At 35.6% G+C, this 18,701-nt stretch overlaps 1 protein-coding gene across 2 annotated transcripts in view; it reads right to left on the bottom strand.

Moving 5' to 3' along the window:
- Positions 1-4,551: 4,551 nt before the first annotated feature.
- The window catches only part of SOS1 (SOS Ras/Rac guanine nucleotide exchange factor 1), a 148,325-nt gene continuing 134,175 nt past the window's right edge, over positions 4,552-18,701 (bottom strand). Inside the window, exons 18-23 of one of the 2 annotated variants that reach the window (XM_082427659.1) lie at positions 16,147-16,319; positions 15,822-15,938; positions 14,305-14,569; positions 8,899-8,943; positions 7,050-7,168; positions 4,552-6,125 (exon numbers count right to left, since the gene is read on the bottom strand). In XM_082427659.1, coding sequence (XP_082283785.1) covers positions 5,634-6,125; positions 7,050-7,168; positions 8,899-8,943; positions 14,305-14,569; positions 15,822-15,938; positions 16,147-16,319 — 1,211 coding nt within the window. In that variant the 3' untranslated portion in view covers positions 4,552-5,633. The remainder of the gene's footprint in view (positions 6,126-7,049; positions 7,169-8,898; positions 8,944-14,304; positions 14,570-15,821; positions 15,939-16,146; positions 16,320-18,701) is intronic. The other variant, XM_082427660.1, reaches the window with a different exon arrangement.

The raw sequence follows: 18,701 nt of genomic DNA, 5'->3' as shown, positions 1-18,701 counted from the left end.
TGATTCCAAAGGACCTGCTTGTTGTACTCCTCCACAACAGTTTTTCCTTTTCTAGATGAGTCATGAAGGTAGAGAAACCAGCTTCTAAAAATGGGCTGTAGTTTTCTTCTTGCCTCCAATAAGAATCAAGAGCCCTAAAACAGTAGAATGGCTATAAACTGCTTTTTTGGAATTGTACTCTACCAAAGCCCTCCTTGCTACATGCATCTGTCTGCAAAAAGGTAGGCTCTGCTGGTGGCTGAACCCTAGTCTTAAGCGCCCTGCATCTGTGATGAGCTAGTGACTAAAATAAGTAAAAAAAACAAACCACCTGGTTAAAATTCAAAAGAAGTGATATTTCAAGAGCAAATGTGGAATCAGGTCGGACTAATCAATATTAATGTTATTTTCCTATAGCTTTTAAATTGATTATCTAGAATATACTTAATAATACATACTTGGATTTCACAGTGGCCTACAAATGGAATTTGTACAAACTGATGATTTTGTGTCTTTAAACCAGGGGTGAAAAAAAAAAAAACACAACAATGAATTTTGACTATTCCTGAAAGCAGTCCTCCAAATACCAGGAATCAAAGTTGAGTCAGTGGTCTCAATCACTGACTGTCACATGATGTTGGCTAAGTCATCTCACTTCAATTTTAAAATAAGGGTATTAGATCTCTTGAGGATTCATCAGTTTTCACATTCTGTAGTTCACCATGAATGACCTCGTATTTGCATAATTCTTTACAGTGTACAACTGTAAGCTGTATCTTTCTATGCCAAACCTAGAAAGAACTGCTGAATGTCAGGCTGCCATGTTCCAGCAGGTCTCAGCAAAACCTGCCTGTCGAGGAACTGTGGTATCTTAAAACTTTTATGGAATACAAATGCCTCAGCCCTCCTCTGCAGCTTCATCCAGGTGACACCCAAGGTCACTAAAGTACTAATTTTCATCCCAAGGGCCTCCCACTCACTACAATCATAGAGCTTGATACAGAAGGAAGTATTCAACTTCTTTTATAATACTGTGATACAGGAAGAAGCGCCTCCAAAGCAAGACCATGATTAAGAGCAAACTATTTCTATGGAAAGTATGAACTAAAATGAGAATCACTAATGACATTAAAATATTGCCTTCTAAAATAAATACATGCAAAAATAATACACTTGTGGGCTATGTAAGGCATTTTTTTTTTTATTATTTTTCGGTTTGTCTTAGTAATGCCAGAAAAATAACAGCCGTTATTTTCACTTTAAATGCAAACCAAATACTGCTGCACACAGAGTACAAAGATTACCTACGAACATGGTTAGGTACAAAGGCCATATTAGATGTATAGACCAAACTTTGTTTTTACATCAAAGTAAGACTGACAGCAATTTTTTGGACAATTATTTTAGCAAATAACCGTGCTACTAAACAAAGGCAAATACACATATATATACATAAACACGTTTCAACTGAAATTATTCGTGTCACTTGGACAAACAAAGGCTTCTTCTCTGGTGTGTTTCACCAGATATTTGCACCCCAAAGTCCCCTGCCCTGATCCCGCCCCCAAATGCTGACTTGATCTGAAGAAAAAAATCAGAGATGTTCTTAATTAAAGGCACATTTGGCAGCTACGGAAAGTGGCATGCATCTGGCACAGGTGCACTCTCCCTATAAAGCCACACCACATGTGACTTCCATCCACTATGCATCTTGTTTCTTTGAGTGGTAGTCCAATGTGATCCACCTTTAGCTAACTTGCTTTATAATTTTGCAGCAATTGGCTACTTAATGCACTATTTTCATTAAAGGCAAAAGGGAAATTTGCTCACAGTTGACAGAAAATGCACTTTATGGTGTCAAAAATGGAAAATAAGGCATGAAATTTACAAAACAAGTTACAAGTGCTTTTGTTTAGATTTATCATAGACTTCATGCTTTTCTCAACTAGCGCTCAAAATATTTCATTGGCTCATGTATAAGGAATTTTGAAATGATTTTAAAAGTAATGAGATGTTTCAAAAGAAAAATACTGAATAAATAAACTAAGTCATCACTTTCCCTTATAAATAATTTTACTGCATAATTCTTTCAGACAAACTGGTATTAACCCTGTGACGCTTATTTTACTGGTAAAGATTTATGTGCAACACAATAGGACCTACACTTGTACGACAGTCATACAATATAGGTTAAAAGAATAAGTGAACCTACCTATAGCAGCAGAATACCGAGAAATAAATGGTTAAATTTTTCTTTCTGAATCTGGAGGGAAAAAAAAAGGTTTTCCTCAATATGTATAACACTAATAAATTGAGACACCTCCCCCCATTTCCATTATCTGTTTTGCTGAGCCACTTAAAACTCTGAATTTAAGCTGTCATGAAAGGACAAATGATGAGGTACATGACTAATGTGAGCTAAATTTGAGAATTAAGACAAGATTGTGATCATAGATACCAACTAATTTTTGGTTTGGGTGATTTTTGATGTACGAAAAAACACATTAAGGAATTCAGAACCATAATATAGCCTCCAACTGAAATAGTACTGGTTCACTACACTGTTCTGTTAATTGGAGTATAATTAGCGTGGCATGCTCCTTGCTAAATTCAGATACATTAAAACATTCTTGAGTTGTTAGAGCACAGTAACCTACTAAACACATAATTTAATACCCAACAACCTTTAGTTAAGCAAACTTTTGACATTTGTACATTTCCTGATAATTTGTAGTCTTAAAATACATTTGGATATCTGGGAAGAGTAAATAACCTGTCTTTCAATAAATTTAGAAACATATACTTATCTTTTCCTGTTTTTAAAAGTACTTAGATGTGAAAAGCCTCCCTTTCTATTATATTGTTATCAGCCCATTTAGGTAAATTCAACCTTGAAATATTTTCTTCATTTTGTGATCCAAAGATAATGAAACATCTAAGAGCACTTCCATTTCTAAAAGAAACGTTCCATATTTTGGACCGTGATTTAGGAAAAGTCACGCTGCATTGACTGTCTTGTAATGTCCTGAATTCAAAAGCAGAATTTTGTGGTGATGCATTTGTCTTCTCAGCCACTTCCTGTCCCTGGAAATTTTAGTTACTACAAAGAATAAGTTTGCCAGCTAGCTAATGTTTCACATGTGAAGAAGGCAAGGATACAGTTTTCTCAACTCCATTTAAGGGCATCCAACTGGAATTTTTCTGATCAGTTACCACTGCAGAAAATATTTTTACCCAAATTTTACACTTCAGAATAAAAATATCCTCTATCCACAATGCATGTAAAGCTGATGCACAGTGAAGCGGTCGCCTAGAACCACGAGGGTAGAAGAATGCTTCCCTTTGGGAGAAGTATGATTAGAACTTCAAATCTGAGTTTTTTTTCTTTATACAATCAGGCAGGTTGAAAAGAGGTTATTACCTTGTTGAAGACTAACACACTGGCCAGAGAGATACTGAATGGGCTCCAATGGGACTTTTCTCAGGTTCTCATTTGGAGTGGGGCTGGGGTAATTAAAAAGAGAAGTGCACATAAGACATATAAAGGGAAATCCTAGGGACGATGCGGCTGGTCTAATAAAAAGTCATGGAAATTCTGGAATGTGTATTATGATTAATTGTAGCAGCACTAGTAAGTAGGCTTAGATAAATACTTGTTGAATGAATGGTCTTATGGACACTTTGCATACAAGAGGAGATCTGAAATTAATTTGGGGGGAGACTTTTAAAAGGAGACATTTTACAAAGAGAAAAGTGACTACCATAATAGGAATGGTACAAATATTAGAAAAAAATAATTCAACTCTAACAAATAAATAAAGTATATGACAGGATGGACTGCTTAATGATGATGCAACCAACACTCTGGTCTTAAAGGACTATATATTGTACTACTGTGATGTACATTTAATGCTCTAATAAATATCACAGAAAATTATTAAAGTACTAGGTTTCCACCATGATGCAGCACTTCTAAAAATGTCTCTAATGGCATGGTTAACAGAATTGCTGAAATGTTGCTTCATTATTCAGAGGACACATGCATATACTGATGAACTGAGGACTCTCTAAGGATGGAATACTGCACACTTCACAGATACTATAGTGGAGATTAATAACACTTTTTCTCTTCAACAAGTTGCATGCATTTCAATCACAGTATTTGTTAGACTCAGAAGATCAGTACATAGGCTTAATGAATAATCCATATTATGATATTAATGATGTAGGTAGATGTTCTATTACGAATAGTTCCGAAACAGCAAAGACCTCAAGCAAGGTAGAATGTTTAATATAAACTTTAACAGACTGTACACATGTTACCTAGGAAATTAAAAATCTTACAAAGCTCTGCTTAAAAAGATACCCATCCTATTCTAACCAAATATTTTCCTACATGCCAAACTGCAACTTTAGATCATTCTTTAAGATGAATACATACATCCAGAACTAGAAACCAAGGCGTACCACAATACGTGCTTTTATGCTTAGTGTTTGTGTGTGTGTTTCAACTGAAAGAAATAAGAATCAACCATTTTCTCATATAATAATTTAATATATGCCAGCCAAACAAAGTATTTGTATCTTTATTCAATTAAATTAAAACAGACCTGCCAGGTATATTATATAACATTCACTATATACACATGATTTAGGCAATGCAAGGTAATTCTAGATATGCTGATCACTCAACTATTAGTAAAACATGAACGGTGTCAGCGATACCCAGCAAGGACTCCTTTCACACTGGGTGACCGCGTTTCCATAGTGTGGTTAGAGGGGCAGCGACAAGCCATGACATGGGTTACCAGTAAACTTCTGTGGGAAAAGGGGGGAAAAGGACAATCTAGCATAGATTAACAGTCTCCTAAATGTAAATCATATACTTGACAGTTACATTGTTTTAAAAGTTCTTCTGTCGTTGTTAATGACACAAAACTTCTCTTGTTTGAAGGCAACACCACCACATTTTGTTTGTGTAGGGAGGGTGGGTAGGGGAATGCTCTTAAAACCGGTATAATTATTCTTAAAAAAAAAAAAAAAAAAGTACCTCTTTGGTGAAGCCTCGGTACCCATTCAATTCACTGTAATAATCTGTAAACAGGACTGTAGTACAGTGCTGGGCCTTGATTCCAACAAGGTCAGGTACCACAGCCTTTCCTCACAGTCCTCTGAATGATTTTTAAGAAAATATTCTAAAGTAGGACAAATAAAAGCAAAGGAAAACAAAGGAGGATTTGAAGATCCCTGTTTAAGATTTCTTTTTAAAAAGTGCATAATATTTTGAATTACAAAAACTGTCATCATGTGGGCCTGCTGGACACTAGACTGTGTTTTTCATCCCTTTAATGATAAACATCACTTCACAAAAAGAGGACTCCTGCCTACTGGCTGGAAAAAGTTCCCTTTACTTGATTTTCAGGTGCAATCAGTTGTCCACTTCCTCTAGATCAGTCTTTCCGTATTCTAAACGAACACCATTTTCACTTTATAATTACATCTAGGTTAAAATTCATTGTCTTATACTGCATCTTGAAGTAGAGTCGTTAGTGTTTGGAGTTCTCATTTTAACTCCTCAGTGCTGGCACGTTCAGTGCATCCATTGCCAGCAATGGATTTGGGGCCAGGACAATGTACCTCCCGGTGTAGAGGACTCAGGACGAATGGGCGTTCTCCAACAGCGGTGGTCCGTCTCTGTGCATGGATGGGTGTGTATGCTCCCTTTTGTAAGTTTTCGGAGGGAGTTTAGGGATATGTTGAGAAGTGCTTTGTCGTGGAGGAACAGGCGGCCCAGCAATGGAATGAAGGTCCACTTCTTGTGTCAGTGGTGGTGATGGCAGATGCCTTCTTGTGCCGTGAGGAGAAGGTGTTTGAGGCGGAGGTGGTGTAAAGGGGGAAGGGCTGTTTGGGAAGAAGGCATTACTATGGTCACTTTTTTTGCCCAAAGGGGGAGGTTGGAGATGTAGTGGTGAGCTTGAGAAAACATCAGGTGTCCTCACAGGTTCTCGTGGAGGTAATAAGGGAGGGCTTTCAGGAGGATCTGATATAGAGGTCCGGTCTGATACTGAATATCGTGGTGAATAGGCTTTTGATGTGGGTTGCCTAGGAGGAATTGCTGGGGGGCTGTCCAAATGCTTAGACATGATCTAACATAAATGGGAAAAAAAAAGACATTTATTAATAATTTAATTTATGTAGCACCATGAATATATTAAGAATTAAGCTGGGGTTTTCAAATATGCTATTGGAAGAACCCTAGATGTGGATCAGGTCGTTTTGCCATGTTTTAAATTGGAGGTTACGGCAGTTCATTCATTAAAAAAATTATTTTTCCCTCAGTGTTAAGTTTTTATTTTTCTCAAAATTTTGTTATTTGCTACTGCTTACCTATTATTGAATCTAATATAAGATCATTTCCATTTAACATAAATTACCTGTCAACTTTACAGTTTTAAACTTACTATATTAACATTTCATGCTATTCTGCAAAGAGTGTCTTGACTTGCCCAGGTGCTCTGCTCTCTGGACACTTTGAGAACACTGAATCACGTTAATAACTGGCAAAAAAAGAAATTCAAAGAGGTAGAAAAAATAGCTATTAGCCTTTAAGGTCTCTTCTGACCCAGAATTTTCATGAAAATCCCACTTAAAAGCATGTCACATTCACCTATTAAGGGCTCAGATAGGTAATATTTAGCACTAAGATACCATTTCATTTAAAATGTGCTTTCATATAAAGCTTCAGACCTCTTTCCTTCTCTCTCTTGTATCTTTTAAAGAACTGCTTGAGACTGCATTACTCTTACATTATAGGTTAAACTTTTTTCTTGACAGTACCCATAGTTTAGATTTACAAGGGTTTTGAAAACCTACCAAAAAACTGCTTTCAGAAGAAAGGAAATAAACATTACTGCATCGTAAATCCATACTTAATCCTTGTTTAAACTCTATTAAGCCCAAATACTCTGAGTATTAACCTAATTCAGTTAGAACTAAACCAGACACAAGCAATTGATTATAATGTAACTGTAATGATTCCAGTTTCCAGATAACAAGATTTTCTACTTTACCTTAGATGGCGAAGATTCCGCTGGGGCAGATTCTGGTCGTCTTCGTGGAGGAACAGGAGGGGGGACAGGCACTTCATCAGTGCTCTTGGTTAAACTTATAGATGATACTGAAGCAGATCCTGTAGGATGTTAAATTTTTTGAAAAGTTCACAGGAATTCTATTTCATCTATCAATCCTGAAAAGACTTGGAAACTGCTTATATTTATTAAAAGAAATGTACAGAAGTATCAAAAGCAGTTCAATAACTCAACAACCAATAGTATTTCCTTTATTAAAGCAAACTGCTATAAAAGCATGCAGAAATTTCTTAGCAGAATTTTCAGAAAAAAAGCTGCCTAAGATATTCTGTTATTATGTTTCTTGAACAAAATAACATTCCCACTGTTAATCTATTACTGGAATTTTTTATTTGGATCTGAGTCTCAGATTTCTGGGAGAGACAGCAAACTATTAAAAACCTTTGGAATGGTAATTTTTGTTAAGCTTTGTTGATGGGCTCATTTTTTCCTCTGACTTTATTAGTACAGAATTTTCTTGCCTTCACTGGATAGTCCTTGGGGATAGTTTCTGATCTTAACCACTCTCTCCAGTGTCTCTCCCAGCAATCCCCTCAAAGGGTGCCAGGGAGAGAATCTAGTGTCTGGGGGAGGGGTCTCTCCTCAGTGTGCTTAGATATTGTTCTCCTTGGCAGGAAAGCAAAGTCAGGTTCATCATACTCTAATCGAAAAATTTTCATTGTGATGGAGGTATTTAAGATGACTGAGGCAGTGCTGATAATAAAAACAGAAATTACGCTAGAATCTGGTGAACCTGATTTAGGAATAAGTTGATAAACTGGCACCAAAAAGGTAATAAGTAAAGCCTCTAACTGTAACATATCTTACAGACATTTATAATGACAAGGACTTAATATAGGCATATAAATAATTACACTTTGAAAAACATTTATATAAGTTGTTAACTAGTTTATCAGCACAATGAAAAAGATATGAAAAAACACTTAAATGGTCGTTCAAAATTATATTTGGCAGCTTCTTTTTCTCCTTTAAACATTGACAGTTTTTATTTTGCCAATTAAATGTTATAACAATATAGAACTTAAAAAGAGTACTTTGTGTATTGATATTATTTAAATGAACAACATTTTGATCACCTACCTTTTTTCTTAAGAGACTATGTAAGTTAATTTAGCTTATAAGAATATTTTCCACTGTACACATTCTGAAATCATTTGTATGAAGAACAACAAAAAACAATCTATTAGCTTAAAATTTATAGAACAGTTTGGTGAATTGTTAGTTTACTTTAAAATTAAAAGCAAATACCTACATTGGAACTTTATTTTGCTTATCAGTGATGAATATTTAGATTATATAATACAGATAGGTACAATGATAAGATAGCTGTTCTAAAGTCAAATAATAGTCATTTGCCTACAATCTGTGCCGTTCCCAGGCTGAGTATATTTTGTGACTTAGACACTGCACGTAGCTGCCAACATTCTCATATGCGCATGCATGCTCTTGCTTTTTTTTAAAAGTTGAGCATTAAAATATGTTTAGAACTCCAGAGTTGGAAATGAGAAATGGTTAAATGTGGAAGCCACCCATATAATAATGTTCTTTCAAAAGAGAAAAAAGATTTTACAAAAAGCATGAAAAATATGTAAGTTTAAGCAAATCATTTATGATCAAAAGATAGCACAAGTGAAGGCCTCACTTCTAAGATGCTGCAAAGCAAGGTACCAATACTGCCAGACCCAAGAAGAGTTTTAGCAGGAAAGGTTACATTTGGTTTAATCTATAAAGCCAAAGCGAAAATTATGAGTCTTAAACCAAATATACTAACTTGGGCCATGGGGCAGTGTAACTTGGATAAAGACGGTATCGCTGCCTGTGAAAGGAAACAAGAAAAAGTATATATTTTTTCTTTCATTGATATATTCAAACTCATCTGTAAAAATTTATTTATGATAGAAATGTTATTTTGTCATTCTAGTTTTAAAGAATGGTAGAACAGTTTAGCAAAAGCTCATTACTACTTACTTTTGAGAAAGATAAAGAATTAAACTGCATTAATATCATTGGGAATTTTCAAGATTCCTTTTAGATTCACTACTTGATGTCATAATAATTAAATGAAAAGCATTCATGAGAAACCTATATACAATATCCTGTATATTAGAGGAAGACTTTCAAAAAATGTATAAACCCAATGTGAGCAAAGAATTCAGTTGGACCTACAGAAATATGTCATTTACTAAGGATTATTTTGAAAAACCAAACTTGTGAAAATAAGTAGGAAATAATAAATTTATGTTACAAAAATTGAAACATAAAAGGAAATTTCTTACTACTATAATTATTATATATTTTTGGAAATGTTCTTGGGGCGTATGTTCATCACAAAATAACTACAGCTTTGGATATTACAAACAAGCTTGAAAGTGATATAGCTTTTTTCCTTCTATATTTTTAAACACTTAAAAAAATCATTAAACAGTTTTGGTGCTTATAGACACATTTTATATAGGAAACTCTCTGATAATTTTTGAATGTCTAATTTCAACAACACTAGCCCCAAGAGCATTAAAGTAAAAAAACTGAGACAAAGGCTAGAAGATCTATACTGCTTCTAAATCAACACAGATGTTTAGGTTACACTGCCTCATATTACCAACATACTGAACAGATAATATCCAAGAGACTAAAGCAATACCTATAGCACTAGACTGAGCTGATTTTTAAAAATTCAGGTTTCTCTCATTTTTGCACAATAGGCAATCACTCACATAATTAGGGCTGTTGTTTTTTTAGCTTCTTTGCTCAGAATGAGGATAATTTTACGTCCCAGGTTCAGTGGGCGGAATTATTAATTTGATCGCTTATACAGATACAGTGTTCTTATTTCCCAGACAGCTCCAATTTCAAATAATCTATCCTATTACCTCCTTTCCATATGTACTGATATTTATTTGGAGGCTATGGTTACTATGGGTAGCAATCCAGCTAATTCTAATAAGTTAGATCTCAAAAGATTAAAATTCATTTTTACACTTTGATATTAAATAATGCTGCTACTGTGTCAGATTCTGTTTACTAAAAATTAGATTCTCTTCACTAACATAATAGGGGTTAAAAGGAGTATCTGCTCTAGTGTTTACTACTTATGTATTTTCCACTTTTCTTGGAAAGGAAATAAATATGCCTTCTGGAGATAAGCCTCAAGAACATGGTCGTATACTTAGTACAATACAGGAATAAAATCAAAAGACAAAGCTCATGACAGTTACCAACTGCAGGCTTTTAGAAAGAATGATTACACCTATGCATACACACTTGTGCACGCAGATGTAGACTTGGCTTTGATCATATTTATATATAGCACAGGCTTAGATTCATGTGTAAACTTGGGGCACTTTTCTGATTTGTCACTTCAAACTGATTGCTTGGTCTTACTGCCTGGAAAATGCTATTTAAAAACTCTCAGAATTAAACATTATATATATATCAAGAAATATATACTAGGAATTCTTGTCAGCTAGGTACTGAACAAATTTATTGATAATGACTTAGGAGTGAAACCCAATTAATCAAAAAGTAGTATCAATTTGTTAAATACAAATCCCAAACAACAGATCAGTGGTTCTCCATTGGGGCTGCACATTAGACCCTGCTAGGGAGCTTTTAAAAAATACTGATGCCCACGTGCCAATGCCAGTCTAACTCAAGCATGGGCTGGACATATAGGTATTTTTTAAAGCTCCCCAGGGGATTGTAATGTCCAACCAGGGTTGAAACCACTGTTGAAAATAATCTCCAATTTATAATTGAGTCATTCTTGGAATAGGAATAAGCATTTTCCTATAGAAAAAAATTATATAAATCATGAATAACTTCTTAAACTCACAATAGCCTGTTAAATGCAAGTGTATGAAATCAGAAACTAATCACTTATAATAATCTTCTCTGAAGAAAAGCCTTGCATTCCAGCTTCAAATGCCTGGAATACATTTTTTCTTGCTAAAGCTTTCCCTACTAAGGGATAGGGCTAAAGCTCATCTGCAGCACACAGACCAGGCCAGACCTATGGCTTCCTTTTATGACCAGGCAACCTTCAAACAGGAAGGTACCAAGAGCACTTCATCCTCCTCCCTCAATGCTATAGCCACAGGTGCAAAGCTGGGTGGTCTCTCCCCTTTACCCGGCCACTGTCATCATCACCTCAGAGGTGGACCTGGCCAGGGTAAGGTGTGGAGCAGGGTTCTGAATGTGAGGATGTATGTAGCAGCAGTAGGTAGGTGGCCAGTTTCCTTCCCTCTCTGTCTTCACCACAAAGCTTTCCATGACCATTCGTGCCCACTCTGTGGTCATCTTTGTGTAAACTTCTACAGCATTAATGTCTTTGCCACTCATTTAGCATTTTGCTAATAAATTAGCACTTATACATCTTCTCTGGTGAAGCCTGCAATCTTACTGAGAGATGAAAAAAAATCATAGTACAAACAGAATCAAGCACTTAACAATGGTTAAGCATTTAACTATGATTTTCTTTGTACTATGATTATTTTTTTAACATCTCAGTAAGATTGCAAGCCCTAACAGAAAAGGTGTGTCACTGCTTAGCAAGAAATGAGATATGCAACAGATACTGGCTGAAAAAATTAATCTTTGTTTTTAAAGTAAGTTATTTTTTGGAAAAAAAACTATAAGAAGCAAAAAAAGAACTACTATAACTGATCAAAAATTCTAGTCAAACTCTGCCTTTTGAAAAACGTAAGCAATGCCACTTTTTGCCTCTTTGTATGGAGTGGAATATGTTCAGATGACTGAAGAATGTAGGTACAGCAGCTCTTTCCTGCCAGGCCCTGAGGGAAGCAAGGAAGTAGGTATTCACTCTAGTGGCAACACAGTGAGTACCAGGTTGGACGTGCCGGTGACCCCCCACCCCCCCTGCCGCCCCATAACACTAGCAGATCTGTTAAGCAGAGTGGGGGTCAAAAGCAGATGAGGACCTTTAATATACATAGACCACTAATGAACTTTAAGTAAGGGACTAACTGAGCATACAGATGGTTTTATATTATACTGGCTTACTTAATTTCAAAATCAGTTATTTTCAATTTTTACTAAGAACAAAGGGAGTAGTAATAGGGGTTTTCTTTTTCACAAAGGAAGAGAAATTGAAAAAATCTTCAGGGCTAAGATTACAAAGCCTAAGGTTTCTCCACTTGTCTAGCTATTTTTAGTTAATATTCTTCCACTGTCACATATGACAAAGCACTGATCCAGAGCACTGCATTCCAAAATGATTCCCTTTTCCCTGTTTGACTAATAATTTAAAGATTTAGCACTAGTAGGGAATGTAGTAGGCTTATCTCCGGTTTCTCTACATCTTCCATTTTTAGCTACTTAAACTAAGAGAAATAGAATTCGCAATTGATGACCTTCATGTGATTTCAATAATTCACTCATGGGAACTTTATAATATAGATCACAGCCAACTGCTCTTGGAAAAACACCCTTCAAAAAGTTAAATGAGTCACAATAAACAAGGATTTTAAGTCAGGTATACTGTGAAAAGTGCTGGTTTTATTTTATTACTTAATTTAGGAGGCTGACAAGTTGGGGAAAATAAATGGGAATTTTTTTAACCTGGTGTTTATTTGAACTTATAAAAAATATCTGATAGCCTACTACGTGCATAACATGACTTCATAATCCTCAGTAGCCAAACAAGGCCAAGGTGTGGTAATTCTTAAAACAAATACACTTTAGGTGGTAAAAAGATAAGACAAACCGCTGGGTAACTACAAATATATATACAACACGGGAATAAATAAACAGAATTCTGGACCAAATCTCAAAATAATATACCTCCAAAGAATATATTTTTTTTAAGTTAGATTCTCTGAGTTGGAAGAAATCTTAAAAATCTAGTTTAATCCCCAGAAGGCACAGAAAAAGTATTTTATGGAAAAATCAGAAAGCTCACTAGCAGACTGGGATGACAAACTAGGATTCCTAACTCCTACGTCAGTGCTTCTCAACCTCCTCCCGAATAATAATGTCATGCTGCCTCTCACTATTGGATTCTATAACATCAAATATTAGGGCAGAACTTGAACTGTACACTGAGCTAGGACAGCCAATGGGGAGAGCATGTGGAAATGGTTGTGAGAGGGTTAAAGCCGACTGGATTCAAACTCTGATTTGATAATGAACAAATGAAAAAAGGTTGTGGGTTCTTAGTAGAGCTTTAACGCTCCACATGAAATTGATTAAAAAATTAATGGAAGCATGGTGCTCTAGATATAAAAGGTAGCCTCTTCAAAGGGCTAGGGCTGGGCTGTACAGTTTGGCACCCATTAGCCACATGTGGTTGTTAAGCATTTGAATGTGGCTAGTCCAAATTGAGATGTGCTGTAAGTGTAAAACGCATACTGCATTTTGAAGATTTAGAACCAAAAAAGAGATTGTAAAATGTCTCAGTAAATTTTTATACTGATTTCATATTGAAATGACAACATTCTGCATATGCTGGGTTAAATAAAATATACTACTAAAACTAATTTCACCTAATTCTTTTTGCTTTTTTAAAATGTGGCTAAAGATCATTTAAAGTTACACATGTGGTTCACATTATATTTCTATTGGACAGCACTGACTTAGAACTAGGAAAGGGATAAGCAACAGTATGCAGTCTGTGAGATTTGTGTGGCTGGGCTTGAAAGCATAGGAGTGTATTAGCAGGCGCTAGATACCACCTGCTGGATGGTGTAGACTGAAAAAGGGTTAAGTAGGAGTTCGAATTCGATACATTGCAAAATTAGAAACTACAGAGTTTGGTTGGAAAGAAACCAGGTACTGAGCAGTATTCAAATATAATTTTGGAGGCAGCATTTAAAGTATCAGATTGACATTCCATGCAGATTTTAGGAGTTATCTTTGTTTCCTCTGGAAGTTAGAGATGCATTTTAAATTCACCCATTGAAAACAAATGCTCAAATGAGACTTCAATTACCAATTTCATCACCAGGCCTATCTGTAAAGTATAATACATTTAAAGAAGGCTGTTCTAACAGATAAGCTGCTGGAGTTTAGAATTTATTTTATATTTCTATAATAACAGCTTTTGAAATGGTATTTGATTTATCTACAAATTTACAAAAAATATATATATACAGATTCCTTTTTACCTCTAGCATGCATAATACTAACAATTACTTAAAGCACTTAAAACTTGAGCACCTACTTGAGTGAAAAGGGCTTGAATGGTCAGAGTCAAATACGCTGCAAACATCTGTGGTACTAGAAGCACCAGAAGCAGGAGGAGGTGTTAACGGTGTTCTTGGAGAATTTGGTGCAGATGCTGTACTTTCCGTTTCACTTTCAGGGATCCTACTATAACTAATTTTCCTTGGCTCTTGCTGCAGAGGTGTGGGATGTCTCATAGTACCTGGTCTTGGGTTTGATGGACGAACACCAGGAGATTTTAGGGGATAGCTATATTTTTTTGGCTGTAGACATATCAAAAGAAACACAACACTTACAACACCATAATGGAAAAGAAGGTTCTTCTATAAGTGCTTGGTAAAATTCGATTAGTATCTAGGAAAACCACAAAGCACTAATAAAGACGTTACGTAATGATTCAAATCAAAGTGTCCAGGTTGAAGAGTTGACACCCCATTTCCACAAAGCCTTGGCTGTCTAAATTATTAGGGAATTAATTTCTTTAAATAACTGAGTCTTAGTCCTATAAATACCAGAGTATTTGTTATTTTAATATTTTTGATGGAAATCTTTCTAAGATATGGTGTATATTTCTCTGGCTTTTTAGACTATGCTGAACTAATTCAACCTTGGTAGAAAAGCCAGGATCATTGTTATGAACTATGATAGCCTACTATGCTGTAATACAGTGATGTCATCAGGATTATTTGAGCTATTTACAAATGCATTAAACTGAGTTTTCATCTGTTTATGTTAGTTTTATGGCATTTTTTTTCTTACAGAGTGATCATTTCTCAATGATATCAGTGTGTCTCACTGGAGCGGACTATATAGCTATTTCCAATTTGCTGTTTTTAATCCATCTTTTAAAAAACTGTTTTAGGCCTTGAGAAATTTTCTTGTGAGGTAGTTTCATAAGCTTTGGTACACAGACATTATGAGATTTATCTTCATTACTTAGAAGCCATTTATGTTTACTTCTTGATTCTTGACTATCTTATGAATAAGAGAGATTATATTCAGAACAGTGAGATGATGATACTGTACATAAATTTGGCCAGGCACTTACTAGTAATAAGAAAGAATGGAAACTTTATTTCACCCCCAGAAACGTATCTTTAGCCAAGCCTGTTATTTTTATGGCTAATGATTCATGGTTAAAAGTTCTCAAAAGTCATTATTTTTTTTAAAAAGTCATAAGTACATATATTTATTATAAGTGAATTAGTATAAATTATCAAATTTCCTGCCCTTAATATAAATACTGAATAACATTTTTTGTTAAGTTGGCCATATTTGCCCAACTTCTTCATCTATCATATTAGGATTTATTCGCATTAATATTAGTGCCCATTTACCTGGAACTAAGTGGAATAATCCTGAGCATATTTATTAAGCACTTATTCACTATTTTTATCCATTATGTGTGCACGTCATCTCTAAATGCCTTTATAGAAAACTATAAACCACCAGATATAGATGACAACTGTAAAAAATATATAAATGTAAAAGAAATATAAATGTATGAATGCTTACAAATCTTGGGAGAGGCTTAGGGTTTCGTGGTTCTATTTCTAGGGATTTGTTGAAAAGATAATCTGTAAATTCTTTTTCCATACTATTTCCCATTGGATTCAAGTTTTCAAAGAACCTCTAAAATAGATGCAAAGAAAAACAATTATTAATATTAAATAATTTAAATTCAGTTTAAAGTTCATGAAAATAATTTAAGAAAACATTTAACGTAAGAAAATTGGAATGATTTAAGTTTTATTTTCCTTTTTCTCCGAAATAAACCTGCCTCTTATCAGGTGGTTATAAACTTAATCAGAAATATGTGTCCTCAAATAATTCAACTTACTTTGATATCTGATTCTACTCGTAAACAATAAGGCTGATTTTGGTACTGCTGGATCTCGCCTGTTATTTCTGCTACTTTCCTCCTTTTGCTAAAGTTTATAAGCTCTTTTCCATGCCTTTTTAGGACCTCAGGGTTGCCTTCTTCTGTTTTCAAGATATTAGTTAGATAAATTCCTAGAAGAGATAATAAATTATTTCAAGGATAAAAATGGAAAAGGCTAGTTTTTTTCTTTCTCAGTAATTACAGGTATATTACACTGTACCATCTCAACCATCATAACCAAAGAATTAAGGCACAAATTTCCATTCTATGAAAAACAACAAACTAAGTAAATATCAAGAGAAAGATTTTTATAAGTATCAAATTCTTCTGTGACTTAAGTTCTATAAATACCCAGGAAAAAGGGAGACCAAGTTTAACAAAATTAATAGATTTTCAGGAGCAATAACCAATTTTCCACCCCCCACACCCATATGTTATTTAACGTAAGTCATGGTTTTGTTAAAGGAACTTTAAGAATAACCCATCACTATTAACACATATTTTTGGCAAAACAGGAAAACGTCAAATTTAGAGGATCATATTTTCTGCTTACTCAGCTCTTGAGGCCCCCAAGAGGTTGTTAGGCTTTGTAATTCAGAGGTAGTACTGTTTGGATAGGCTGACTCATGAAAATGTGGGCGGATGTGCAAGCCTATCAAACACAGGACTGCATATGATTTATGTATATTCTGGTCTTCAGTACTTCTAGAATTATGTCAACCTGGTAAGGGAGCTCCTGTTTCCCCATCACTGCAGTTTGTGCACTGGATGAGGAGGAGAATGAACAAAATAGCAGGCATTTTAGTTCCTTTCGGTTCTAGCATAAAGGTTCTGGAGCCAGCTCTGCTGCTTTCTACTCTTGTGATCTTGTGCAAGTTGCTTAGCCTTGGTTTGCTCATCTCTAAAATGAGGACAGCAGGGTTGCTGTGAGAAATAAATGAGTAAATTTATGTACAGGCTTAGAACAGGGCCTGACAAAAGTAGATGCTTAATTAGCGATGGTTGGGACTGTTGATGCTGCTGTTGCTGTTCTTGCCCTATCCTATTTCTGCCTTTTCCTCTAAAGTACTGACTATGATGTTTTGGGAAAAAAAAAAGTGTGAATATCTGAGTTCATTCGCTCAGTACACATTTGCTGAGTCTCTGCTGTACGCCAAGCACTGCATTAGGTACTGCAGGTACAAAGATGAACAAGACACACAGTTCCTGACTTCAAGGAGTTCAGAGTTTTGAATGTGGGCTACTACAGTACCATTTGGTAAGTGCTATATTAATTAGTACTAATGCATAAGATACTATGAGAGCACAAACAAGATGTGCCTAACTCTGCCTTGAGCTGTTGGGAGTAGCAGAAGCATCACAGATTAAAATATGCTTAAAGTAAGTCTCAAAAAATGAATAGAAGTTTAATAAGCAGAATAAGATAGAGGGGCATTCTAAGCAAAGCAGCCACGTGTTTGAAGGCACTGGTTTTTGTGAAGCTTGGAGGCATACTCAGAAATGGCTAGACTTTAGGGGTTTGGTCTGTGGGGTGGAGGAAGAGTGGCAGGAAATGAGGATAGGCTGCAAGGAATCAGTAGTTCTAATCCCTTCCCCATCACTGCAGGTTAGCCACTGGATGAGAAGAGGGATGAACAAAGCAACAGGCACTTTAGTTATAATCATAGATTAGTGGTTCTAAATGGTTTTGTGGTAGAGGCAAACGTTTTTTTTTTTTTGGCTGCACTGCACTGCTTGTGGGATTTCAGTTCCCCGACCAGGGATCGAACCCAGGCCCTCGGCGGTGAGAGTGCAGAGTCCCAACCACTGGACCGCCAGGGAATTCCTGAGGCAAACTTTTAAATACGAGAATATGTGACTACGTTCTTGGCAAGATTAAATAACTCAAAATCAATAGTGAACAGTTAGCAATAATGAAACATGATAGACATCAATGCCTGTTTGGTTCTAGAAAGCATCCAGTTATTCAGTGTTAGTTACTTGGCTATTTCTCAGCACCTAGGCTACTCTTGATTATATATTCATCATACAAATGGACCATGTGTTCTAGTAAGCAGAGGCTCTTTTATTTTCCACATCTGCCTGTCACTGGCTCTTTTACTTGCAGTTGGTTATATTCTCCTCTACACTAAGTTGCATGATCCCCTTAGCTCAATGTTCAGTCTGACAAATGTCCGTGACAGTACACATATTTAATGGGAGCCAAAATTAACTTTCCATATTGGCCACAAATTGATGGCCCAACTGTGAAGAGTTTGTGGGTAGTAGCACCTGTACAGGGTCACAAAGAGCCTTTTGAAAAGAGCTTAGCTTTTATCCAGTAGGTAATTAGGAGACGATTAGCATCTTTACATTCTAGAATGATTACTCTGGTTGTACTGTGAAGCTAGATGGGTTAGAAGGAGTTAAGACTAGAAGCAGGAAGCTCAGTTAACAGAGGAAAAGTCATCTTGGTGAGATGATGAGGGCTACCTTAGAGCCCACAGGGATAGAGTGGAATGCATGAATATCTA

This window comes from Balaenoptera physalus, assembly GCF_965194825.1.
Source record: "Balaenoptera physalus genome assembly, chromosome: 15".
In the NCBI taxonomy this organism is placed as follows: domain Eukaryota; kingdom Metazoa; phylum Chordata; class Mammalia; order Artiodactyla; family Balaenopteridae; genus Balaenoptera; species Balaenoptera physalus.
The sequence above is the reverse complement of the archived record's forward strand: the minus strand, read 5'-3'. Positions and strand labels throughout refer to the sequence as shown.